Source organism: Chelon labrosus, assembly GCF_963514085.1.
Source record: "Chelon labrosus genome assembly, chromosome: 2".
NCBI lineage: Eukaryota > Metazoa > Chordata > Actinopteri > Mugiliformes > Mugilidae > Chelon > Chelon labrosus.
In genome coordinates, this window is record NC_140338.1 from 3,246,886 (window position 1) to 3,274,128 (window position 27,243).

The 27,243-nt window shown below is 44.6% G+C and overlaps 1 protein-coding gene across 1 annotated transcript; it reads left to right on the plus strand.

Annotated features, from left to right (window-relative positions):
• Positions 1-2,789: 2,789 nt before the first annotated feature.
• LOC311506331 (uncharacterized protein) lies at positions 2,790-17,250 on the plus strand (the record flags this gene model as incomplete). The annotated part of the gene is made up of 2 exons (XM_084570242.1): positions 2,790-4,471; positions 15,592-17,250. Exons 1-2 carry the CDS (start codon positions 2,834-2,836, stop codon positions 17,248-17,250), a joined length of 3,297 nt encoding a protein of 1,098 aa, XP_084426368.1. The 5' UTR covers positions 2,790-2,833.
• Between the last annotated feature and the right edge of the window lie 9,993 nt (positions 17,251-27,243).

Below are 27,243 nucleotides of genomic sequence, written 5' to 3' on the forward strand. Positions count from 1 at the left end.
TTCAAACATCCAAAGCACAATCCCTTTTCTCTGAGAAACTCAATTTTAGCTTCATGAGGTTGTACATTTATTTTCTGACAGTCAGCTAAGAGATGCATACCAGCACAAAAGGAGCATAGAGTTTCATGAGTGCTGCAGTTCAAGTTGACTTTAATGGGTGATTTCTCTTCTTGGCTGTCAGACACCATTGACACTGTGGTAGCAAAGCTGCTTCCTCTGCTTTTAAATCTGTTTAGTTTTGTATCTGTTGTAGTTTTGGCCTTTAAAGTCCTATTATGTGTGAGAGGATCATGAATATCACCAAAAAGAGGATCTTGTAGTATCTTAGCTTGCCTTTCAATAAATGCCACAAGGTCCTGCAATCTTGCTCGTGTGTTTCGCTGTTCCAAAATGCCACAAGCTGCCGTTCTCCACTTCTCCCTCAGTTTATAAGGAAGTTTTGACACAATGAGCTTTAAGTTGGACGGTAGGTCAAGCTCCTCCATGTCCTGCAGACCTCTCTTGGCAATACAACAGCCTCTTAAGAAAAGTGCATAACTTTGCAGTGCTTTTCCATCCTCTGGCTTTATATTGTTCCAGTTCAGAGCTTTAGCCATATAAGCATTTGCAATCTTTAATTCATTTCCAAAATGAACCTTTAACAGTCTCTTGGCCTCCGCAAAGCCTGCTACAGCATCCATATGATAGACAGCTACGGACCAACTCCTTGCAGGGTCCTTCTGTATACTGCTCCAGGTAATATAACATGTCTTGCCAGTTATTTGTTTTCTCCTCAATGTTATGCTGAAATGCCCTCATAAAGATTTGATAAGTAAGAGGGTTTCCATCAAAAACTGGAATTTCACGTGCAGGAAGTGATACTTGTTTATGCTGTAAAACCAATAAATCAGCAATATCATTTTGTCTCTGCATTACAGTCAAGAACTTGTCATTGTTGTTTGTCATGTTAATCCAAGCACCTGTTGCTGTTTGTGGAGAACTCTGAACAGTAGGACCATGCTGTGGTAGAGAAGTGTGTGTTATTTTGTTTTATTTTGTGGTGGAGAGCTTATTATTGGTTTGGATTGTTGGTTTAAGTATCTTTGAAGTGGTGTTTTGGGAATTGCTCCAAGCTTAGCAAATTCAACTGGAGATGTTTCTGAATTCGCTGTTGCATCTGTGTTTTCATGATAAGTTTCCAAATATTCATTCATGCCATCCCCATGTTGTGCTTGTGGTGCATGTGTTGGTAGCTGTTGTTCATTTTGAGATTCAAAGTTTTCCAACACTTTTAATTTTGCCTCAGATTCAGCCAGATTCATTTCCAACTCCATTTGTTCCATTTTGTTTCTTAATTGAGCCTTCTCCATGTCCAGGGCATGCTTCCTTTCCAGAGCTGCTGCCCAGGCCAGCAGAGCAGCTCTTTCTGTGGCAACTTTAAGACGGGCTGAGGCAACAGAAGAAATGGTTGATCCTGATTCTGAACGTTTTGAGACTTGTGATTTCTTTGAAACGTTGGAAATGCTGTCCTGAGGTCCAAAGAGTGACTGAGGATCTGTTTGAGAGGTTTTCCACTTTTCCACATCCTTAAGGAAATCCGCAAATGTGGACATTTTTGGTTCATACCAATCAATTCTCTCATTTTCCTTTTCTTCCTCAGACAAAAACGCTTGGACTGATTCATAAATCTCATTGAAATCTTCAAGTGATCTCTGAAACAAGTCAACCGACTCATTCACCTTTTCAACATTCCCCTCGGCTTCCATCAAGGCTTTTATTTCATTCATTTTGCGCGTGCACGCTCCCAGTTTCCCTTTGCGTGATGTGCTGAGCGATTTAAATCTCTCCTCTGGGCCAGCATCAGCCGGCATTTCATCAGCATTCATTTTCCTTGCGTATTTATTCACACATTTAGTTCAACTTGTTTATAAAGTTCAGCCCGTGTTTGTAGAAGTCATTCATATACATTTTCATTTCATCACATGTCACAAGCATCCGATCCCCAAAGAATGATAAACTTTTCCACAAAACATTTCCATTTTCCATATTTAAGCTTCAAGATATCACGTTTCGTTTTGTTTGTCAGATGAAGCCGATAGTCCCTCTCCATTAACGTAACAATGTATCATTCTTTCATAATTTCCAGCGTGACATTTACTCACGAGTCCGATGGCCGATGTCTGTGTCTAGGTCCATAAAAGTCCAGCGCTTATTCCAATACGTTCCATCATCCACATATCCACAGATTGAGATTGTTTTTTGACAACTGTGACGGCGTTTTGACCGGCAACCGACTTCTAGACGCCGTTCTTTGTTCAGGGGTTCGCTGTGGTCGTGACGCGCTTCAAGTAAAACAATCACTGCCTCTTTTGAGTTATATACGGCGTTTTATTTGCGTCTGGTTCTCAGTGTCCACAATCATTATCAATAAGAAGAAAAAACAAGAACAAAAAGAAAGAGAAAAGCGGTCAAAAAACATTATGGCTCTCCCCTGTCTCATCTGAGACACCTGTGCCCCTCTCCCCTTTTGTCCTCATTTCCTGGGAGGCAGCATCACAACTATGAATAATCAAAACAGTCAAATGAAATTGTAAACTTCATCTAAACAGTTATACTCCAGTTCAAATGATAATAATCAAACCAAATATACAAAAATGGCTCTAATAGACCAATTGACCTCTTTTTATGAGCTGCTATAAACTGACACCAGGAGATAAAATAAGTAATATCTCAGTGTATTTTAAACTCATTATGTCTTAAGTCTGATAGAAGTTCAATAACTCACCAATAATCAATAAATCTCTACTTAAACTGTGTTTTTTCTCTCTTTCTCTCTTGTTGTCAGTGTGTAGACATGTCTGCTGCCAGATGTCTGAGATCTGAAGATCAGTTTCTGTGCTCCATCTGTGTGGATGTGTTCACTGATCCAGTCACTACATCATGTGGACACAACTTCTGCAAACACTGCATCACTCAACACTGGGATACTACTGATATATACAACTGTCCCCTATGTAAAGAGATGTTTCACACTAGACCTCAGCTGAAGATCAACACTTTAATCAGTGAGATGGTTGCTCAGTTCAGACATGAATCTCAACAGAAAGCCAGCAGCAGCAACTCAGAGCAACAAGCTGCCAAACCAGGAGAAGTTCCCTGTGACGTCTGCACTGGAACCAAACTGAAGGCCCTGAAGTCCTGCCTGGTGTGTCTGCTCTCCTACTGTGACTCTCACCTGGAGCCTCATCTGACAGTGTCACGCCTGAAAAGACATCAGCTGATTCACCCTGTGGACAACCTGGAAGACAGGATGTGTAGGAAGCACGATAAACCTCTGGAGCTGTTCTGTAAGACCGACCAGACATGTGTCTGCATGCTCTGCTCTGTTTTAGACCACAAGACACATGAGGTTGTTCCTCTGAAAGAAGGATATGAAGGAAAGAAGGCAGAGCTGGGGAAGACAGAGGATGAAATTCAGCAGATGATCCAGAAGAGACGACTGAAGATTGAGGAGATGAAAGAGTCAGTGAAGATGAGTAAAGATGCTGCAGACAGAGAGAAAGCAGAAGGTGTTCAGGTCTTCACTGCTCTGAAGGAGTCTGTTGAGAGAGGCCTGAACCAGCTCATAAAGGAGATCGAAGACAAACAGAAAACAACAGAGAAACAGGCTGAAGGTTTCATCAAACATCTGGAACAGGAAGTCTCTGAGCTGATGAAGAGGAGCTCTGAGATAAAGCAGCTCTCACGCTCTGAAGACCACCTCCACCTCCTCCAAAGCTTCTCCTCCCTGAAAGCTGCTCCACCCACCAAGGACTGGACAGAGGTCAGCGTCTGTCCACCATCATATGGGTGGACTGTGGTGAGAGCTGTGACTCAGCTGGAGGAGACACTCAGTAAAGACATGAAGAAGCTGCTTGAGCCTGAGCTGAAGAGGCTCCAGCAGTATGCAGTGGATGTGACTCTTGATCCTGATACAGCACATCCTCACCTCATCCTGTCTGATGTTGGAAAACAAGTTCACTGTGGAGACGTGAGGAAGAATCTTCCAGACAACCCAGAGAGATTTTCTACATGTCCCTGTGTTTTAGGAAAGAAGAGTTTCACTTCAGGTAGCTTTTACTTTCAGGTTCAGGTTAAAGGAAAGACTGACTGGGATCTAGGAGTGGCCAGAGAGTCAATCAACAGGAAGGGAAGCATCACAACAAGTCCTCAGAATGGTTTCTGGACTGTATGGTTGAGAAATGGAAATGAATACAAAGCTCTTGATGATCCTCGAGTCAGTCTCTCTCTTGGTTCTCGTCCTCAGAAGGTGGGGGTGTTTGTGGATTATGAGGAGGGTCTGGTCTCCTTTCATGATGTAGATACTGCAGCTCTTATCTACTCCTTTACTGGCTGCTCCTTCACTGACAAACTTTACCCATTAGTCAGTACTAGTTTGAATCATGGTGGTAAAAACTCTGCACCTCTGATCATCTGTCCTGTCAATCAAACTGTCTGATCCATTTAATGATGAAGCTTTGAGATGAATGCTGAGATGAACTTATTGATCTTCACACTTTATTCACACACACATTTTGTTGTAATCAAGTATTCACATCCAAATTGGACTAAAAGATGAGGATTTACAACTATTTTTGTGTTCAGGACATGTGCTGCTGTCAGTGTGATGCTGTGGAAATGGGATAAAAGTTATTTGTGTGAGCGTCACATTTATTTAGTAAGATTTTAACAAGTAACACAATAACTTCCAGGAGAGCTGAAACAAGTTTGTGAGAAACTACAAGTTTTCTCTGATGTTGATCTTATTACTTTCATACAGCTCTTGTTGTTCTACAGTAATTACAAACTGAATGTCTAACTGTGAGAAGAACATTTTTTACATAACTGAACAGAAGTGATTTGGTTTTTAATCATTTTCAGACAAAGTACGTAATGAAAGAGACGATGATATGATTACATGATGGTGTTTATAACTGTTGTGCTATTTTTTGACAATCATCTGGTTGGTAGTAATTTTCCTCTGTTCATCCTGATTCCTTATCCTCCCCTGTTTTCTGATGCTCGTAGTCAGTTTTGTGAGCTCCTCTGATCCATACTCAAGTGTGATTCAAAACCTTTTATTAAATATCAACAAAAGACAAACCTTTGTCATTATGTTTTCATTCTGAGTGTCATGAAAAAAAGTGTTCCCACCCCACTTTCATTGCAAACATTCCTGGGTAACAATGGCCACAAAGCTAGTAACCCTTTCCAGAGATGCAGTTTACTGAAATACAGGTCACTTATTTGGTAAAACAACAGAATCACTGAAACATTCACCACATGTGAACCAGTGGAAACATCTCCTGTCAGATGGGATGCAGGTGATTCAGAGAAGCAGATGGAGAACCACACTTTAAGGCTCTTCTTCCCAATTCAATAAGATTCATTGACAGAGAGGTAGGATGGAAGTAGACCAAGAACTGCAGGAAGACAAGGTAGACCATCTGGACCTCATTTACAGAGATCAGTGGTGAGGAAGTGTTTTCGATGTGCAATCAGCTCTCAACAATATCAAAAAAAAAAAGTTAACTTTTTATTTTAAACATATATTTATTGACATTTTGTTTTAGAAATACAGAGTGTACACAAACATACAGCATGAACTCCAACAACCCCACGTCCTACCCCCCCGCCAAACATTGCATTCCCCAGGGTCCATAAAGAGGAAAAAATATACATAAAAGTTGTAGTAGTAGTTAGTTGAAAAAGGAATCCATAGGGCCAGTCAGACACAGTGAAAAGCACAGGCAGCAGAGTGGCAGCACCCAGACGATTACAGAGCCAGTGTAGAGCAAGGCACACAAATATCACTGCAGTACACGCAATAGCAAACACATCCATGGCACAAAAATGCAATCCAATTCAAGGGTCAAGGGCACACTGCAGATCTGTTCTTTCAAGAAAATGTAAGAAAAGGACCCAGATTTCATAGAATTCACCAAGTCTATGTTTAAGACTATAAGTCAGCTTCTCTAAGGCCAAACACAATGATAATTCTTTAAGCCAATGACTAATAGGGGGACATGACATATTTTTCCAGTAAATTGCAATGAGACGTTTTGAGTGGACAAGGCAAAGATTAATCAATTTGATTTCATGTGATTTTAAGGAACGATTTTCAGGACAGAGGCTTAAGATACTGTCAAGAAGGGTTGCGGGTAACGGAGGTTTAGGACCCAAATGCAGGACTTTAAAGGCTGAGGCAGGAGTAGACAAAAAAGATATTTAATAAAAAAAGACAAAACTGACAAAAACTAAGAGTGCTGCTGACGTGGCAGGATATTCAAAAAAAGCAAAAATCCAAACACTATGAAACTAGAACTTGACATGAAACTCCATGACATGGAAGACATGAACAAGGCAAACAAACAGTATGACACAACAAGGAACAAAGGGGAAGGCAGGGCTATATATACACACACGAGGAATAGAAGGGTGACGAGACACAGGTGACACAAATCAGGGCAACACAAGGAGAAACCAATGACCTAATCAAAATGGGGAAAACACAGAAGTAACACAAAACAGGAAATCAAGAATTTAACAAAATAGAACAGGAAACTGAAAAACATGAAACATGAATGAAACTCAAAACATGAACACAGGAATCAAAAAAACAGAACCATGACAGATACAGAGTTCAGGAGAGATAGGAATGGGTTTGGAAATTATTTGGGAAATTATACGTATTACTTCTTCCAAAATCTTTGCATCTTCTCACATCCTCAGATGCAATGAAAGAGAGTGCCTTTTTGAGTTTGACATTTCACACAAGTGTCTGGAACGTCTGGATTAAATTTATTCAGCTTTACTGGGGTAATGGAGGTCCTCATTATCCATTGATATGGTATCAATTTAAGTCTAGAGTTAATTGAAAGGCTCTGGGGCTTTGAGCATACTTGAGTCCACTCACTGTCCAACACACATTGTAAGTCCTCTTGTAAGTCCTCACTCCACAACCTCCTTTTTACGTCAGATGACTCTTTAGAATGAAATGAAAATATATTGTAGATTGTAGAGATCTGGCCTTTACTTCGCTGATGCTGGGTTGCAAACCGTTACAACACTGTTAAAAGGGGATAGTTGGATGCATGATTTAACTTAGAGAGAATAAAACTCCATAGCTGCAGGTATATAAAAAAGTGATCTATCTTTGATTTCGTTAAAGGACATCAGTGTATCATCATTATGAAGGTCTATGATCCTTCTAATTCCTTTGTGTGACCATTGTTTGAATCCTAAGTCATTCGTACCAGGTTTGAACTCTGTGTTTCCCCAGATAGGTGCAAGGCAAGACAAAGGTGGGATGTCACCTACAGCATTATGAGCTTCATGCCATATCATCATGGTGTTAGAGTTAGGGTTAGGTTTAGGGTTAGGGGTTCTTCAAGTTCTTAAAAGATTTAGGGTTAGGGTTAGGGTTAGGGTTCTTAAAAGGCTTCAGAATATAAATATAAATGTAATGCTAGCCCTCTTGCGGACGATGCTTCCACTTTTACCCAAGGTAACTCTGGACATAATGAGACCCACAGACGGTCAGCTCTAAGATGGGCTGCCCAGTAGTACCATAAAAAGGTTTGGTACCTTCAGGCCTCCTCTGTCAAATGGGAGGTATAGTGGTGTGAGTCAAAGTCTTTGGCGCCTATTTTATCAAATGAAGTTACAAAGAGTTTCATTCATATCTTCGAAGAATTTATGAGGAGGTGGGAATGGGATTGACTGGAACAGATAAAGGAATTTGGGAAGGACATTCATCTTGAAAGTACTTCTTCGTCCAATCACAGATAAGTGGAGTGAGATCCACCTGTTTAGAGATTCCTTGACTTTAAAATAACTGGATCATAATTGGCAGAAATTAATGAGTTTTGATTGGGAGTAATAAAGATACCAAGATACCTGAATCCTCCAGGTGTGTTCATAAACGGGTGCCCGACTGTGGGACGGAGTCTTTCCCGCTCATTGAGGAAGAGAACAGAAGTTTTGTTAACTATGTATCCTGAGAACTTCTCAAACCTATTAATCACATCAGCAAGAGCTGAGAAAGACTGCTCCAAGTTTGTTAGAAAGGAAAAAGTTAACTCTGGTTTTATTGGTGGACCTGAATGTGTCACAGTTTGTATCAAAGCATCTGCAGTCTCCTAGTCAACCCCCTAAAACTCTAGTTCACCTTCTCTCTGTCTCACGCCCCCTGGGCTCCGGTGTCTTCTCTATGCAGACCTGCCAACATGTACGCATTTTTCGTACTCGGCACGCATGTTGACCCTTAAGTACGCTTGTACGGTTCGCTGCTCTCTTGGTACGCATTTTGTTGCACCTCGCATTTCGATGGTTTCAGTTTCTAAACTTTCTATGCAATCTATGACGTTGATTCTGCCACTGAGCCACAGCGTGTAAGTGGAGTGAAAAGCATTCGGCCAATCAGAGCGCTGCATTGTAACCCTCCGCCCACCTGCCCCTCTTAGCCAAATGCTTCGCGCGTTCAGTTCAATTCAGTGCCTAAAGCAAGCCAGGCTGGCCGGATAACTTGCAGGCTTGCGTGCTATGGCTGAACCGCCGGGCAACAGGTAACGAACACGGTAGCCTACTACACACAAACACTTCCCAACCCCCCCCCCCCGAAACATACCGTAATTTCCGGACTATAAGGCGCACCTGAATATAAGCCGCACCAGCTAAATTTTGGGGAAACTACAGATTGTGCCATATATACAGGGTTCCCGCGGAGTCTTAAATTTGATAATGCCAATTTAAGGCCTAAAAAACTCTTAAATACGAGCATATTTTGCATCGTAGGTCTTAAATTACATTTCGTCAAGTCTTAAATCCTTACGTGCATTTACCGCTTCATTCGCATTTCGTTCAATGCGTCAGTGGCATTCACAGTTAGTTCCGTGTGTTCTGTGTTGTTCTTTATTAAATATAACTATTAGCAGTACGCCGAAATTAAACTACAAATGAGACCTGGAAGTGGAATCCGGTGTTCAGGCCGGTTTGTAATGTGTTGCTGCACCGGGTATGGTCCAGTCGAAGCGGGGAGATTTTATCGTCACGTAACGTTTGTTGGCGTTATGTATTTTTGCCTCCTTTTGGATTCGAGACTTCTTCTGTCACATGAACCTCGTTGTCAACTTGAGAAATGGGCAAAATGTAAGTTTAATGATTGCTGGCTTTGTAACACGGAGTTGGAGAGAAGCTTAGCCACGTTTGCTAGTAGTATGTTTCAACATGAAGTAGCAGGCAGGAGACGAAGTGTAGGGATTTCCGCACAGTACATTTATTAAACAGAACCATAAAGCCACAGCATATTACATAACACTATAATAATAAAACGTTCGTGGCTTGTAGCCTTCACCTGCGTCCACATTACGGAGATGGCGGATGTAAAAAAAAAATAAATAAAAAAAAAGACGGATTAAAGAGTGACACACGCTGAACTAAGCGATGAAAACAAAGGAGGCACCGCCGTGTGGCGTAAATTGGTACTGCTCCATGTAAAACTGGCTGTTAACAGCTTGAACGAAATTATTTTGTTGCTTGGCTGAAACGCGCTGAACAATCCTTATGAGGCGAACAGCAGACTCGGTAGAGTCTGCCTCATCATCGTAAAAGTGATGTGTGCGATGTGGGGGGTTGTACTCATAAAATTTCTTCAAAGTTGGCAGGTCTGTCTATGTCCAGGAGTTCAGTATAATGACAACCATGAGGAGAATTTGTGATCTGAAACACATTAAATTCAGAAAAACAAGAAGAAATATGTGTATAGCTCATATACAGGCATGGACAAAATTGTTGGTAGCCTTCTGTTGAAGAAAGAAAAACCCATGGTAGTCACTGAAGTAACTTGAAACTGACTAAAGTAACAATAAATAAAAATTTACTTAAAATTAACTAATGAAAATCAGATTTTGAATTGTGGTTCAACAAAATCATTTTAACAAAATGATGGTACTCATTCTTGAGTGTTTTCAGCTGTTTGTTTTGGGTCATTATCCTGTTGGAGGAACCATGACCCATGACCAGAACATAACCCAGCCCCCTCCGTGTTTAGCAGGAAGTACAGTGTTCTTTTCTTTGTATGCTTCATTTTTGCATCTGTGAACATAGAGCTGATGTGACTTGCCAGAAAGTTCCAGTTTTGTCTCAACTGTCCAAAGGACATTCTCCCAGATGCTTTGTGGCTTGTCAATATGCATTTAGGCAAATTCCAAGTCAACATCGCAGTCCTTCTTGGTTGTCCTCCATTAAGTCCACTTTGGCTCAAACAGCGGCGCATGGTGCGATCTGACACCGGTGTACCTTGACCTTGGAGTTCACCCCTGATCTCTTTGGAAGTTGTTCTGGGCTCTTTGGTTAGCATTCGTATCATCTGTCTCTTCAAGTCGTCATCAATTCTTCTCTTGCTGCCACATCCAGGGAGGTCAGCTACAGTCCCATGGACCTTAAACTTTGAATAATATGTGCAGCTGTAGTCACAGGAACATCAAGATGCTTGGAGATGATCTCGTAGCGTTTACCTTTAACATGCTTGTCTATAATTTTGTTTCTAATCTCCTGAGACAACTCTCTCCTTAGCTTTCTGTGGTCCATGTTCAGTGTGGTACACAGCATGATAGCAAACAGCACAGTGACTACTTTTAATCCTTTAATTAGGCAGATTGATTGATTAGAAGTTTTAAGACACCAGTGATGCTCATTACAGTTAACACCTTAGTTTGACATGTCCCTATGGTCAAATTATTTTCATTTTTGTCCAGGCCAATTTCATTAGTTCATTCATTCATCTTCTATACCCGTTTAGTCCTGTTAAGGGTCACGGGGGTCTGCTGGAGCCTATCCCAGCTGTCATCAGGCGAGAGGCAGGGGCACACCCTGGACAGGTTGCCAGTTCATCGCAGGGCTTATTTTAAATATTATTAAAAAAAAAAAACAATATATTCATCCATAACTTGTCCATATATACACTATATATCTTCTGTCGAATCAATATTTTATATTCGTGTATTGTAAATATTGTATATTTACACTTGTATATACTATTTGCCCTATATTATTATGTCCTTATGTAGTGTTTACAGAATATATTCTCATAGTTACTATATATATATTAATATTCTTGTGTATTGCAAATACACTTTTTCTAAATTTCTACCTCATTATAATTTTTCATTTACTTTTACCTTCTTATACTTTGTTTTCAAGGTGCTGACTTGTGATTCCTATGGTCTCTGTGTCAGAGACTATGTCTGTGTCTATAGTTTAGAAGGCTGAAATAGATAGATAGATAGATAGATAGATAGATAGATAGATAGATAGATAGATAGATTATTAATCCCAAACTGGGAAATTTCTCTGTTGCAGCAGCAATGTACAGGCATTCAACACCATACATAAATATAACAAAAAGCTAAATATCAACAATAAAAACTAGAAAACTAAAAAAAGAACAAAAATCTTTACATAGTATTTACAAAATTATAAAATAAGTGAATAAGTGACTATTAAAAGTGAATATTAAAAAAAAGTTAAATTAGATTGCAAAGAAATGTAATGAAATTAAAATCAATAACCAAACAAGCATGTGCAAATGTGCAAGAAAAACAAAAGCTCACAGTGTCATCTGTCACACACAGATGAGGAGTTGTACAGACTGATAACAAAAATACAAAACCTCTTGTGCAACGTGTTGTTTTTATACTCATATCTCATAATGAAGCAGGAAATAAACCGTGATAAACAGAGCTGTAATCAGAGGAGGAGTAAAACTGTAAAGACCAGATTCAACGTCACTTTCCTGAAATGAAAGTCGAAGTTAGTCAGAGAGGCGACGGAGCTGCAGTCCAGACAAATCTCTGTGTTTCTGTGTGAAGAAAATTCAGCTGAGTTCATCTGTTCTTTCTCAACATCTGACTCAAATACTGGTGAGTACAGCTGATAATTTTTACTGTGTTTCAACAACCAGCATCAAAACTTAGAGCTTCAGTCCAGACATTAGTGCTTTAGAACAACATATAAAGTCTGCTTCAATCTCGTTCCCACTAACACAACTTCCACTTTTCATTCACTTTCTAGCTCACTCAAACTCCTCTGCTCACTCTCAGGTGAAAGGGGACCAAGTTGAATGTTGTTTAGTGTCATTGTTTAGTGTTTCCCATACAATGTCAATACTATAGTGGCACGACCAGTGTCTAATTTACGCCACCATGGTCTCAAAACCGAATTGTAAATATTTGTGCACATTTCAAACAACATTGTGGGTGTGTTTTCCTATTTCTCCCGAAATAGACTGTATATCACGAAAAAATCTCTCCTACGATGAAATGATGAACTGCACAGGCTACTGGTAATTGTCGCTCAATCCAATATGCCTGTTATTATGGTAGTTTAAAGACTGACCGATAGACAACACATGATCTTTATTCTACATGCAGCCATTTCAATAGATGGATAACATCATAATATATAAACAGTAGAATTAACAAGAATTAACAAATCCTGCCTATTAAATATTTAAATGAAGTCTAATGTTCTTCTCTGTCTCACTTGACATCAATAAAATACAACGATCAGTAGAACTTAATGAACTTTAGATTCAGGTTGAGCTGCAGATGGTTGTAAAACAGACCTATTGACCTCTTTTTATGGGCTGCTATAAACGGACACCAGGAGATAAATAAGTAATATCTTAGTGTATTTTGAACTCATTATGTTTAGAAGTCTGATAGAAGTTCAATAACTCGTACTCGTACTCGTCGTCTTCTGCTTATCCGGGTCCGGGTCGCGGGGGGCAACAGCTTCAGTAGGGAAGCCCAGACAGCCCTCTCCCCAGCCACTTCAGCCAGCTCCTCCGGAGGAACCCCCAGGCGTTCCTAGGCCAGACGAGAGATGTAATCCCTCCATCGTGTCCTGGGTTGGCCTCGAGGTCTCCTACCGGTGGGACATGCCAAAACACCTCTCCCGGGAGGCATCCGGGAGGCATCCTTACCAGATGCCCTAGCCACCTCAACTGACTCCTCTCGACATGGAGGAGCAGCGGCTCTACCCTGAGCTCCTCCCGTATGTCCGAGCTCCTTACCCTATCCCTAAGGCTGAGCCCGGCCACCCTACGAAGGAAACTCATTTCGGCCGCTTGTATTCGTGATCTTGTTCTTTCGTCATTACCCAAAGTTCATGACCATAGGTGAGGATTGGAACGTAGATCGACCGGTAATTGAGAGCTTCGCCTTTCGGCTAACCTTTCGGTTAAGCATCCGCATCACTGCAGATGCCGTTCCGATCCGCCTGTCGATCTCTCGCTCCCTTTTACCCTCACTCGTGAACAAGACCCCGAGATACTTGAACTCCTCCACTTGAGGCAGGACCTCCTCCCCGACCCGGAGTGGGCAATCCACCCTTTTCCGACTGAGGACCATGGCCTCAGACTTGGAGGTGCTGATCTTCATCCCAGCCGCTTCACACTCAGCTGCGAACCGCCCAGCAGGAGCTGGAGGTCATTGTTCGATGAAGCTAAGAGGACCAAGAGACCAAAAGCAGGAACGAGATCCTCCGATCACCGAACACGACACCCCCCCCCCCCCCCCCCCCCCCCCAAGTATACTTGTGTATACAAGGAATTTGGTCTCTGCATTTATCCCATCCGTGAATTAGTGAACACACAAAACACACAGTGAGGTGAAGCACACACTAACCCGGAGCAGTGAGCTGCCATGCTACAGCGGCACTCGGGGAGCAGTGAGGGGTTAGGTGCCTTGCTCAAGGGCACTTCAGCTGCTTTCTACCGGTTGGGGGTTCGAACCCGGCAACCCTCCAGTCACAAGCCCTCACCGAACCAGTAGGCCACGGCTGCCTTTGGTACAGGGATTGAATGGCCCTTAGTAAGGAGCCATCCACCTCATACTCCCGGAGCACCCCCCACAGGATGCTCCTGGGGACATGGTCGCAAGCCTTCTCCAGATCCACAAAACACATGTGGACTGATTGGGCAAACTCCCATTTCCCCTCCAGCACCCTAGTGAGGGTAAAGAGCTGGTCCATGGTTCCACATCCGGGACGAAAACCGCATTGTTCCTCCTCGATCTGAGGTTCAACGATCGGACCCTCTTTTCCAGCACCCTGGCATAGACCTTGCCGGGGAGGCTGAGGAGTGTGATCCCCCTATAGTTGGAACACACCCTCTGGTCCCCTATTTAAAAATGGGGACCATCACCCCGGTCTGCCACTCCAGAGGTACTGCCCCCGATGTCCACGCAATATTGCAGAGGCGTGTCAACCAAGACAGCCCTACAACATCCAGAGCCTTGAGATACCCAGGGCAAATCTCACCCGCTCCCGGAGCTCCGCCGCCGCGGAGTTGTTTCACTACCTCAGCGACTTCTGCCCCAGAGATTGGATGGTCCAACCCCAGGCCCTCCGGCTCTGTTTCCTCTATGGAATATGTGTTGGTGGGATTGAGGCGCTCCTCAAAGTATTCCTTCCACCGCCCGACGATATCCTCAGTTGATGTCAGCAGCATACCACCCCCACTCAGAGCAGTGTGAGCGTGTTGCCGCCTACCACCCCTGAGGCGCCGGACGGTTTGCCAGAATCTCTTCGGAGCCGATCGATAGTCTTCTTCCATAGCCTCACCGAACTCCTCCCACGCCCAAGTTTTTGCGTCAGCGACTGCCCTCGCCGCAGACCGCCTGGCCATCCGGTACCGGTCAGCTGCTTCAGGAGACCCACAGACCAGCCATGCCCTGTAGGCCTCCACAATGGCGGAGCGGAACATGGCCCATTCGAACTCAATGTCCCCCACCACCCCTGGGACGCGGTTGAAGCTCTGCCGGAGGTGGGAGTTGAAGACCATCTTGACAGGTTCTTCCACCAGGCGTTCCCAGCAGACCCTCACTACTCGTTTGGGCCTACCAGGTCTGCGTGGCATCTTCCCCTGCTATCTGATCCAACTCACCACCAGGTGGTGATCAGTTGACAGCTCTGCTCCTCTCTTTACCCGAGTGTCCAGAACATACAGTCGCAGGTCAGATGATACGACTACAAAGTCATTGACCTACGGCCTAGGCCGTAATGGTGCCAAGAGCACCGATGAACAACCTTATGTTCGAACATGGTGTTAGTTATGAACAAACTACGACTCGCACAGAAGTCCAATAACTGAACACCACTCGGGTTCAGATCAGGCAGGCCGTTCCTCCCAATCACGCCCCTCCAGGTCACGCTGTCGTTGCCCACATGAGCGTTGAAGTCTCCCAGCATGACAATGGAGTCCCATGTCCCCAGTGCCTCCCGATCCACAATGCACCGGACCCTTCATATTCCTCCTGCGGGTGGTGGGCCTACAGGGAGGCGAGCCCATGTCTCCCGTTTGGGCTGGGCCCGGCCAGATCCCATGGGTGAAAGCCCGGCCACCAGCTGCTCGCCCACGAGCCCCAGCCCCAGGCTTGGCTCCAGGGTGGGGCCCCGGTAACCCTCCGGGCTGGGTACACGGTCTCCTGTTGATTCTCTCAATAACTCATCAATGATCAATAAATCTCTACTTAAACTGTGTTTTTCTCTCTCTTTCTCTCTTGTTGTCAGTGTGTAGACATGTCTGCTGCTAGATGTCTGAGATCTGAAGATCAGTTTCTTTGCTCCATCTGTCTGGATGTGTTCACTGATCCAGTCTCTACACCATGTGGACACAACTTCTGCAAACACTGCATCACTCAACACTGGGACACAACTGATATATACAACTGTCCCCTATGTAAAGAGATGTTTCACACTAGACCTCAGCTGAGGATCAACACTTTAATCAGTGAGATGGTTGCTCAGTTCAGACATGAAGCTCAACAGAAAGCCAGCAGCAGCAGCTCAGAGCAACAAGCTACCAAACCAGGAGAAGTTCCCTGTGACGTCTGCACTGGAACCAAACTGAAGGCCCTGAAGTCCTGCCTGGTGTGTCTGCTCTCCTACTGTGACTCTCACCTGGAGCCTCATCTGACAGTGTCACGCTTGAAAAGACATCAGCTGATCCACCCTGTGGACAACCTGGAAGACAGGATGTGTAGGAAGCACGATAAATCTCTGGAGCTGTTCTGTAAGACCGACCAGACATGTGTCTGCATGCTCTGCTCTGTTTTAGACCACAAGACACATAAGGTTGTTCCTCTGAAAGAAGGATATGAAGGAAAGAAGGCAGAGCTGGGGAAGACAGAGGATGAAATTCAGCAGATGATCCAGAAGAGACGACTGAAGATTGAGGAGATGAAAGAGTCAGTGAAGATGAGTAAAGATGCTGCAGACAGAGAGAAAGCAGAAGGTGTTCAGGTATTCACTGCTCTGAAGGAGTCTGTTGAGAGAGGCCTGAACCAGCTCATAAAGGAGATTGAAGACAAACAGAAAACAACAGAGAAACAGGCTGAAGGTTTCATCAAGCATCTGGAACAGGAAGTCTTTGAGCTGATGAAGAGGAGCTCTGAGATAAAGCAGCTCTCACGCTCTGAAGACCACCTCCACCTCCTCCAAAGCTTCTCCTCCCTGAAAGCTGCTCCACCCACCAAGGACTGGACAGAGGTCAGCGTCCGTCCACCATCATCATATGAGGGGACTGTGGTGAGAGCTGTGACTCAGCTGGAGGAGACACTCAGTAAAGACATGAAGAAGCTGCTGCTTGAGGCTGAGCTGAAGAGGGTCCAGCAGTATGCAGTGGATGTGACTCTTGATCCTGATACAGCACATCCTAAACTCATCCTGTCTGATGATGGAAAACAAGTTCACTGTGGAGACGTGAGGAAGAATCTTCCAGACAACCCAGAGAGATTTTCTAAATGTCCATGTGTTTTAGGAAAGAAAAGTTTCTCTTCAGGTAGATTTTACTTTCAGGTTCAGGTTAAAGGAAAGACTGACTGGGATCTAGGAGTGGCCAGAGAGTCAATCAACAGGAAGGGAGACATCTCATTGAGTCCTCAGAATGGTTTCTGGACTGTATGTTTGAGAAATGGAAATGAATACAAGGCCTGTGTTGATCCATTAGTCCGTCTCTCTCTTGATTCTCGTCCTGAGAAGGTGGGGGTGTTTGTGGATTATGAGGAGGGTCTGGTCTCCTTTCATGATGTAAATACTGCAGCTCTTATCTACTCCTTTACTGGCTGCTCCTTCACTGACAAACTTTACCCATACTTCTGTCCCTGTATGAATGATGGTGGTAAAAACTCTGCACCTCTGATCATCTGTCCTGTCAATCAAACTGTCTGATCCATTTAATGATGAAGCTTTGAGATGAATGAATGAACTTATTGCTCGTCACACTTTATTCACACTCACACATTTTGTTGTAATTAAGTATTCACATCCAAATTAGACTAAAAGATGAGGATTTACAACCATTTTTGTGTTCAGGACATGTGATGCTGTGGAAATGGGATCAAAGTTATTTGTGTGAGCGTCACATTTCTTTAGTAAGATTTTAAAAAGTAACAAAATAACTTCCAGGAGAGCTGAATCAAGTTTGTGACTAACTCCAGGTTTACTGTGATGTTGATCTTATTTCTTTCATACAGATCTGGTTGTTTTTAATCATTTTCAGACCAAGATGGTAATGAAAGAGACAATGATGTGATTATGTGATGGTGATTATAACTGTTGTGCTACTTTTTGACAATCATCTGGTTGGTAGTGATTTTCCTCTGTTCATCCTGATGCCTTATCCTCTCCTGTGTTCTGCTGCTCATAGTCAGTTTTGTGAGGTTCTCTGATCCATACTCAAGTGTGATTCAAAACCTTTTATTATATATCCATTAAAAAACCTTTGTCATTATGTTTTCATTCTGTCAAGATAAAATTGTTCCCACCCAAGTTTCACTGCAAACATTCCTGGCTAACAATGGCCAGAAAGCTAGTAACCCTTTCCAGAAATGCAGTTTACTAAATTTACTGGTCACTTATTTGGTAAAACAACAGAATCAGTGAAACATTCACCACATGTGAACCAGTGGAAACATCTCCTGTTAGATGTGATGCAGCTGATTCAGAGAAGCAGATGGAGAACCACACTTGAACAAACTTGTTCCGAATTCAATAAGATTCACTGACAGAGAGGTAGGATGGAAGTAGACGAAGAACTGCAGGAAGACAAGGTAGACCACCTGAACCTCATTTACAGAGATCAGTGGTGAGGAAGTTTTTCAACGTGTAATCAGCCCTCAACAATATCAAAAGAAAAAGTTACCCGGGTCCGGGTCACAGGGGCAGCAGCTTCAGCAGGGAAGCCCAGACAGCCCTCTCCCCAGCCACTCAGCCAGCTCCTCCGGAGGGACCCCCAGGCGTTCCCAGGCCAGACGAGAGATATAATCCCTCCATCGTGTCCTGATTCGGCCCAGAGGTCTCCTTCCTGTGGGACATGCCCAAAACACCTCTCCCTGGAGACGTCCAGGAGGCATCCTTACCAGATGCCCTAGCCACCTCAACTAACTCATCTCGACGTGGAGGAGCAGCGGCTCTACTCTGAGCTCCTCCCGTATGTCCGAGCTCCTTACCCTATCTCTAAGACTGAGCCCGGCCACACTGTGAAGGAAACTAATTTTGGCCGCTTGTATTCGCGATCTTGTTTTTTCGGTCATTACCCAAAGTTCATGCCCATAGGTGAGGACTGGAACATAGATCGACCAGTAAATTGAGAGTTTCGCCTTAGCTCTCTCTTCACCACAACTGACCAGTTAAGCATCTGTGTCACTGTTCTTCATGAGATGCCCCTCCGATCCGTTCCCTCCTACCCTCACTCGTGAACAAGACCCTGATACTTGAACTCCTCCACTTGAGGCAGGACCTCCTCCCCGACCCGGAGTGGGCAATGCACCCTTTTCCGACTGAGGACCATGGCCTCAGACTTGGAGGTGCTAATCTTCGTCCCAGCCGCTTCACACTCGGCTGCGAACCTCCCCAGCAAGAGCTGGAGGTCGTTGTTCGATGAAGCTAAAAGGACCACATCATCCACAAAAAGCAGAGACGAGATCCTCTGATCACCGAACACGACACCCACCCCCACCCGGCTGCACCTAGAAATTCTGTCCATAAAAGTTTTGAACAGAACCAGTGACAAAGGGCAGCCCTGGCGGAGTCCAACCCTCACTGGGAACAGGTCCGACTTACTAGGGACTGAATGGCCCTTAGTAAGGGGCCATCCACCCCATACTCCCGGAGTACCCCCCACAGGATGCTCCTGGGGACACGGTCATAATAATAATAATAATAATAATACATTTTATTTAAAGAAGCGCCTTTCAAGGTACCCAAGGACACTGTACAAAGTAGGTATAGGCAAGGAACACAAAACACAAAACACCCCCAGACACAAAAACACCCCCAGACACACACAACAGTACACTGAGCACAAAGCGAGGACAGATAAAAACAGGGAAAATAAATAAAATAAAAGAGGCGGTGTAAGTAGAGATCAGGGGGCTGACAGGTAAGCTAAGCTAAAAAGATATGTTTTTAATTGAGTTTTAAAAGTGGACATACATGTATTTTGGCGCATCACGAGTGGCAGGTCATTCCACAGTTTAGGACCTGCCACACTGAAGGCCCTGTCACCCATGGAGCGAAGACGCGTTGTGGGGACTGTTAAAAGACATGCGTCTGTAGAGCGGAGGGTGCGGGATTGCAAGTATGGGGTAAGGAGATCTGATAGGTAAGATGGGGCCAGATTGTGTAGGGATTTGTAGACTAAGAGAAGGATTTTGTATTGAATGCGGTAGTGGACAGGAAGCCAATGCAGGTGCTGGAGGATGGGAGTAATGTGATCCCAGGACCTGGTGCGGGTGAGTAGCCTTGCAGCGGAGTTTTGGACATACTGCAGCCTGTTTAGGGTTTTAGCCGGGATGTCGCACAGTAGAGCATTGCAGTAGTCGAGCCTAGATGTGATGAAGGCATGTATGAGGGTTTCTGCTGTAGATGCATTAAGGGAGGGCCGGAGTTTGGAGATGCTTTTGAGGTGGAAGAAAGACACCCTGGTGATGCTTTTGATATGTGACTCAAATGAGAGAGTAGGATCAAGGATTACGCCCAGATTCCTAACTTCAGCAGAGGTTGTAGTGAAATAGCCGGGGATAGATAGCTGCAGATGTTCAAGTTTTTTTAGAATGTTAGGGGTGGAAATGAGAATAGCTTCAGTCTTATCTTGGTTGAGTTTGAGGAAATTTTGAGTCATCCAGTTGTTAATGGCATTTAGACAGTTGACCAGATTGGATGATGATAGTATGTGAGCGGGCTTGGTGTGAATGTAAATCTGGGTGTCATCTGCGTAACAGTGAAAATTGAGCCCATGATGTTGTATTATGTGGCCCAGGGGAAGGACGTAGATTAAAAACAGCAGGGGGCCAAGGACAGAGCCCTGGGGGACACCATGTGAGAGGGGTGAATTTGGAGATCTGAAATTCCCAATTGAGACAAACTGTTCTCTGTCAGTGAGGTATGACTTAAACCAGGCCAATGGAACACCAGTGACACCGAGCAAGGTCTCTAACCGAGTGAGTAGGAGGTTGTGGCAAACAGTATCAAAAGCAGCTGTGAGGTCAAGGAGAATGAGAATGCTGACATGGCCTGAGTCAGCAGCTAATAGCAGGTCATTGACAACCTTAACCAGGGCAGTCTCAGTACTGTGCATGGCCCTGAAGCCAGACTGAAACTTTTCCCAGAGGCCATGGCATGTGAGGTACTGTTGGAGCTGGCTGGCAACTGTGCGCTCCAGGAGCTTTGCAATAAACGGGAGGTTAGAGATGGGCCGATAGTTCTTATAATCCTCTGCGGCTGCCCCAGGCTTTTTTAAAACAGGAGTGATGGCTGCTGTTTTGAGAGGCAGAGGAACAGAGCCCAGAGAGAGGGAGGAGTTTATTATTTGTGTCAAGAGAGGGCAGAGGGCAGGTAGGCCGGCCCTGACCAATGGGGTGGGCATAGGGTCAAGAAGGCAGGTGGTGAGTCTAGACTTATTGACAAGGTCAAAGACATCCTGTTCATTAAGAAGTGAAAAGGTAGAAAAGGATCTGTTGAGTGTTGCACAGGGGGATGGGGGGACATCATCATGGGTGGTCTGGGTAGTCTGGAGCTGTTTGTAGATCAAGCTAATTTTGCTTTGGAAGAAGTCAAGGAATTCACAACAGAGTTGAGTGGATGGGGTAAGTGGGAAGGATTTGGCGGGCTGGGTGAGCTTATTAATAGTAGAGAAGAGGGCTCTCGGGTTGTTTTGGCCTCTGTCAATGATGGTGGTGTAATACATGGTCTTGGCCTGATTTAGAGCCTCCTTGTAGGTAGAGACATGGTCACTGTACGCCAGGGCATGGACAGTTAGGCCAGTCTTCCGACTAAGTCGCTCTAGTTGACGTCCAGCCGCCTTCATTTTACGGAGCTCAGGTGTAAACCATGGGGCAGAGTGAGTGAAGGAGACTAGGCGTGTCTTCAGGGGTGCAAGGAGATTGAGAGAGTCAGCAAGATGTGTGTTGTACAGCAGGACCAAGTCATCAAGACAAGCATCCAATGACTCTGTGATAGGTTTTGAATGTAGAGTGTCTAACAGAGCAGCTGTAGTAATGCTCTTTGTGTTCCTGTATGTGATGGAGCGAGAGGCACGTTGGCGATGGAGAGGCTCAGGGACAGCAAGATTGAACATAATGGCTCTATGGTCGGACACAGAGACATCTTTAGGACACACATTAGTTGGCGTGATGCCAGCGGTGCAGACAAGGTCTAATATATGGCCTTTTGAGTGGGTAGGGAAATCAACGTGCTGAATAAGGTCAAAACAGTCTAACAGATTCATAAATTGTTCAGCAAAATTACAGTTTCCAGAATCTACATGTATATTAAAATCACCAAGCACCAGGATGGATGAGTACATAGGACTAACAGATGAGAGTACCTCAGAAAATTCATTAATAAAAACAGAAGACATTTTTGGAGGCCGGTAAACAAGCAATAAGAGGAGTGGTAAACCGCCAGTGAATTTCAAGGCAAGACATTCAAATGATGAATAATCCTGCACGGGCACAGATACAACCCTATAGCTGGAGCGGAAGACCACAGCAAGGCCACCTCCCCGGCCAGTTAAACGTGGCTTAGCAACAAACTCATAACCAGGCGGAGTAGCTTCATTCAATGAAATATAATCATTTGGTATTTGCCAAGTTTCAGTTAAACATAGTAAATCGATACCAGCATCAGTAATGGCATCATTGATAAAAGGTGCTTTTCTATTTAGAGAACGCACATTAAGTAAACCAAACTGCGCATTTCTAGAGGTAGGGTAGTCCAGGGGGGCCTTTGTCAGCTTTATGGAGTGTAAGTTCTCAAAGTCGGCAGTACGCCTCGTTACAGGCCACGTCTCTCTACGATATTTAATATTAACAAGATTGTAGGGGTTGACAGAAAATCGTCTAAATGAAGACAAAACTGGCCTCCTGGAGGATATAATGGTGTGGATAGGGAATGTACTGCCCGAAGATGGCCTAAAGGGGGCGCTAGTGAGCTCAGTAGTAACTGCTGACTCACACAGAGAGGAGGGCGAGGAAGAGTAGCCATGAAAAGACGGAGGATGGGTAGTTTGAACATCCTTCCACGAGAGGGCGTCGGCACTAATCAAAGGTGCTCGGTTGTATTGGGTGGGCGGGGGTGGAGGCGCTAAGAGGCCAGGTGATGGTAATGATGATCGTGGTCACGCACGGATGGACAGCTGGTATAATACGGCATGCTGTATGTTAGCTGCTAGCAAGCGACTCCCGGATTTTTTCAGATGGAGGCCGTCAGGTGAAAAAAGAGAGGGGCGGGACCAAAAAGCGTCGAAGTTATGGATAAAGTTAATCTTGAATGAGCCGCACATTGACTGCAGCCAGGTGTGAAGATAAAGAAGGTGGCGGAAACGCCCAGGGCCGCGGCCCGACGTGGGGATAGGGCCGGAGATGAAAATGGATTTTCCGCTGCTGCTGAGGAGATCCAACAGACGAATGAAATTGGCTTTGGTAATCTCCGAGTGCCGACGACTGGTGTCACATGTGCCAACATGGACAATTATCTTTGTGATGGACGATGGAAGTGACGTTAAGAGACTGGGAAGCCTTCTCCAGATCCACAAAGCACATGTGGACTGGTTGGGCAAACTCCCATTTCCCCTCCAGCACCCTAGTGAGGGTAAAAAGCTGGTCCATGGTTCCACGGGACGAAAACTGCATTGTTCCTCCTCAATCTGAAGTTCAACAATCAACCGGACCTTCTTTTCCAGCACCCTGGCATAGACCTTGCAGGGGAGGCTGAGGAGTGTGATCCCCTTATAGTTGGAACACACCCTCTGTAGGCCTCCTTCTTCAGCCTGACGGCTCCCCTCACTTCTGGTGTCCACCAGTGGGTTCGGGGATTATCGCCGTGACCAGCACCAGCGACCCTGCGGCCGCAACTCGCAACAGCCTCCTCCACAATGGCCGAGTGGAACATGGCCCATTCGGACTCAATGTCCCCCACCATCCCTGTGATGCGGTTGAAGTTCTGCCGGAGGTGGGAGTTGAAGACCATCATGACAGGTTCTTCCACCAGGCGTTCCCAGCAGACCCTCACTACTCGTTTGGGCCTACCAGGTCTGCGTGGCGCCATCTGATCCAACTCACCACCAGGTGGTTATCAGTTGACAGCTCTGCTCCTCTCTTTACCCGAGTGTCCAGAACATACAGTCGCAGGTCAGATGATATAACTATAAAGTCAATCATCGACCGACGACCTAAGCTGTCATGGTGCCAAGAGCACCGATGAACAACCTTATGCTCGAACATGGTGTAAGTTATGGACAAACTGCGACTCACACAGAAGTCCAATAACAATAGCCGTTCCTCCCAATCACGCCCCTCCAGGTCACACTGTCATTGCCCACATGAGCGTTGAAGTCTCCCAGCAGGACAATGGAGTTCCCAGTCAGGGCGCCATCCAACGTCCGTCCTAGGGCCTCCAAAAAAGGCGGGTACTCTGAACTGCTGTTTGGCGCATATGTGCAGACAACAGTCAGGACCCGTTCGCCAACCCGAAGGTGCAGGGAAGCACCCAGGAGAACCCCAACATACAGGCAGATAGTCCAGGGGCAAGCAAAAAGCCCACCCCGGCCTTCTGCCTCTCACCCGGAGCAACTCCAGCAAAGAAGAGAGTCCAACTCCTCTCAAGGACTTGGGTTCCAGACCCGACGCTATGTGTTGAGGTGAGGCTGACTATATCTAGTCGATAGCGCTCAACTTCCTCAAGCTCCGGCTCCTTCCCTGCCAGAGAGGTGACATTCCATGTCCCAAAAGCCAACTTCCATAACCAAGGATCAGACCGCCAAGGCCCCAGCCTTGGTCTGCTGCCCGATCCACAAACCACCGGACCCTTCATGCTCCTCCTGCGGGTGGTGGGCCTACAGGGAGACGAGCCCATGTCTCCTGTTCGGGCTGGTGGCTGGGCAAAGGCCCAGCCACCAGGCGCTCACCCACAAGCCCCAGCCCCAGGCCTGGCTCCAGGGTGGGGCCCCAGTAACCCTCCGGGCCAGGTACACGGACTCTTAGTGTTCTTCATGAGGGGTCTTCTGAACCGTTCTTGGTCAGGCTCTTCGCCTAAGACCAGTCTGCCTTGGGAGGCCCTACCAGGGGCAAATTGGCCCGGACAGCATAGCTCCTAGGGTCATTAGGACACAGCATGAACTCCAACAAGCCCACGTCCTACCCACTTACCAAACATTTCATTCCCCAGGGTCCATATATAGGAAAAAATATACATACAAGTAGTAGTAGTAGTTAGTTGAAAAAGGAATCCATAGGGCCAGTCAGACACAGTGCAAAGCCAATTAAAAAAAAAAAAAAGTCAAGGAATCTTAAGCCCTAAGCTGGGCTGCCCAGCAGTACCATAAAAGGTCTGATACCTTTAGGCCTTCTCTGTCATATAGGAGGCATAGTTGTGTCAGTCTTAGGCGCCTATTTTTTCAAATGAAGTTAGGAAGAGTTTTATTCATATCTTGGAAGAATTTATGAGGAGGTGGGAGTGGGATAGACTGGAACAGATAAAGAAATTTGGGAAGGACATTCATCTTGAAAGTACTTATTCGTCAAATCACAGATGAGGGGAGTGAGATCCACCTGTTTAGAGATTCCTTGACTTTAAAATAACTGGATCATAATTGGCAGAAATTAATGAGTTTAGACTGGGAGTAATAAAGATACCAAGATACCTGAATCTTTCAGGTGCATTCATAAACGGGTGCCGGACTGTGGGATGGAGTCTTTCCCGCTCATTGAGGTATCCCGAGAACTTCTCAAACCTATTAATCACATCAGCAAGAGCTGAGAAAGACTGTTCCAAGTTTGTTAGAAAGGAAAAAGTTAACTCTGGTTTTATTGGTGGACGGGACCGACCTGAATGTGTCACAGTTTGTATCAAAGCATCAGACTCTGCAGTCTCCGGGCCAACCCCCTAAAACTCTAATTCACCTTCTCTCTGTCTCACGACCCCACGACGTCCAGTGTCTTCTCTGTGTCCAGGAGTTCTGTGTAATGACAACCATGAGGACAATTTGTGAAAGACAAGATTATGAAACACATTGAATTAGATACCTGGGAGTGACCATCTCACAGGACCTGTCATGGACTCACCATCTGAACATCATCGTGAAGAAGGCCAGACAGCGTCTCTACCTCCTCAGACGCCTCAGAGACTTTAAGCTCCCTCTCAAGGTGCTCAGGAACTTCTACACCTGCACCATAGAGAGCATCTTGTGTGGGAGCATCACCACCTGGATGGGAAACTGTATCAGGCAGGACTTCCTGGCCCTCAAGAGGGTGGTCCGTTCAGCGGAGCGGACCATCAGAACCTCCCTCCCCAACCTGCAGGACATTTATACCAAACGTTGCAGGTTTAGGGCCCAGAAGATCCTGAAACAGCCCAGTCACCCCGGACACTCTCTCTTCTCTCTACTGCCATCAGGCCGGCGTTTCCGATGCCTGAGGACAAGGACTGAGAGGCTGAAGAAGAGTTTTTATCCCCATGCCATCCGCCTGCTCAACTCTGAGCCTTAACTGGACTTAAATATCACTGCACTTTATTCATGTAGCTGCTAAATACTGTAAATTTATGTACATATACAACTACACCCCCTCTAAGTTTACCAGTCTATATTTTTATTCAGTCTATATTTTTATTCTTATTTTTATTTTATATTTTATTTCTCTATCGGTGTACATTACACTTATATTGCTTATCTTGTGTGGAAACTACTGTTTACTGTAGTACTTATATTCTTTATTTTTTTATACTACTGGCTGCAGGTATAACAATACATTTCACTGTGCATTGTACTATGTATAACTGTGCATGTGACAAATAAAAACCTATCTATCTATCTATCTATCTATCTATCTATCTATCTATCTATCTATCTATCTAAAACATTAAGAAATATATGTATAGCTCATATACAGACATGGACAAAATTGTTGGTAGCCTTCTGTTGAAGAAAGAAAAACCCAATTACTGAAAACTAAGAAATGAAAATCAGACATTGATTTTGAATTGTGGTTCAACAGAATAACTTTAACAAAATTATGGTACCTCTAACTTAATATTGAGTTGCACAACCTTTTAAGGCAATCACTGCAATCTTGACTGCAAACTTCTTTCACCTGCATAATATCATCAAAATGAGTAACATCCTGTCTCACCTCTACTTTCTTCTCTCTCTCTCCTGTCTTTGAATTTCTTATTTAATTTATTCTATCCTAATTGTGCATTGTGTGCTTCTACTGTATAACATGTTAATGTTGTGTGTCCATCTTGCCATCTCCCTTCCCGTTTCATACCTTTTTTTTCAAGGTGCTGACTTATTACTATGATCTCTGTGACAGAGACTATGTTTGTGTCTGTATAAACAGAAAAACTCTTGTGCAGTGTGTTTGTTTTTATACTCATATCTCAACTTGAAGAAGGAAATAAACCAAGACAAACAGAGCTGAAGTTAGAGGATGTGGTCGAAGACAAGGTTCAACGTTACTTTCCTGAAATGAAAGTGAAAGTTTGTCAGAGCGACGGCAGAGCTGCAGTCCAGACAAATCTCTATGTTTCTGTCTGAAAAAAATTCAACTGAGTTCATCTGTTATTTTTCAACATCTGACTCAAATACTGGTGAGTACAGCTGATAATATTTACTGTGTTTCAACAACCAGCATCAAAACTTAAGAGCTTCAGTCCAGACATTAG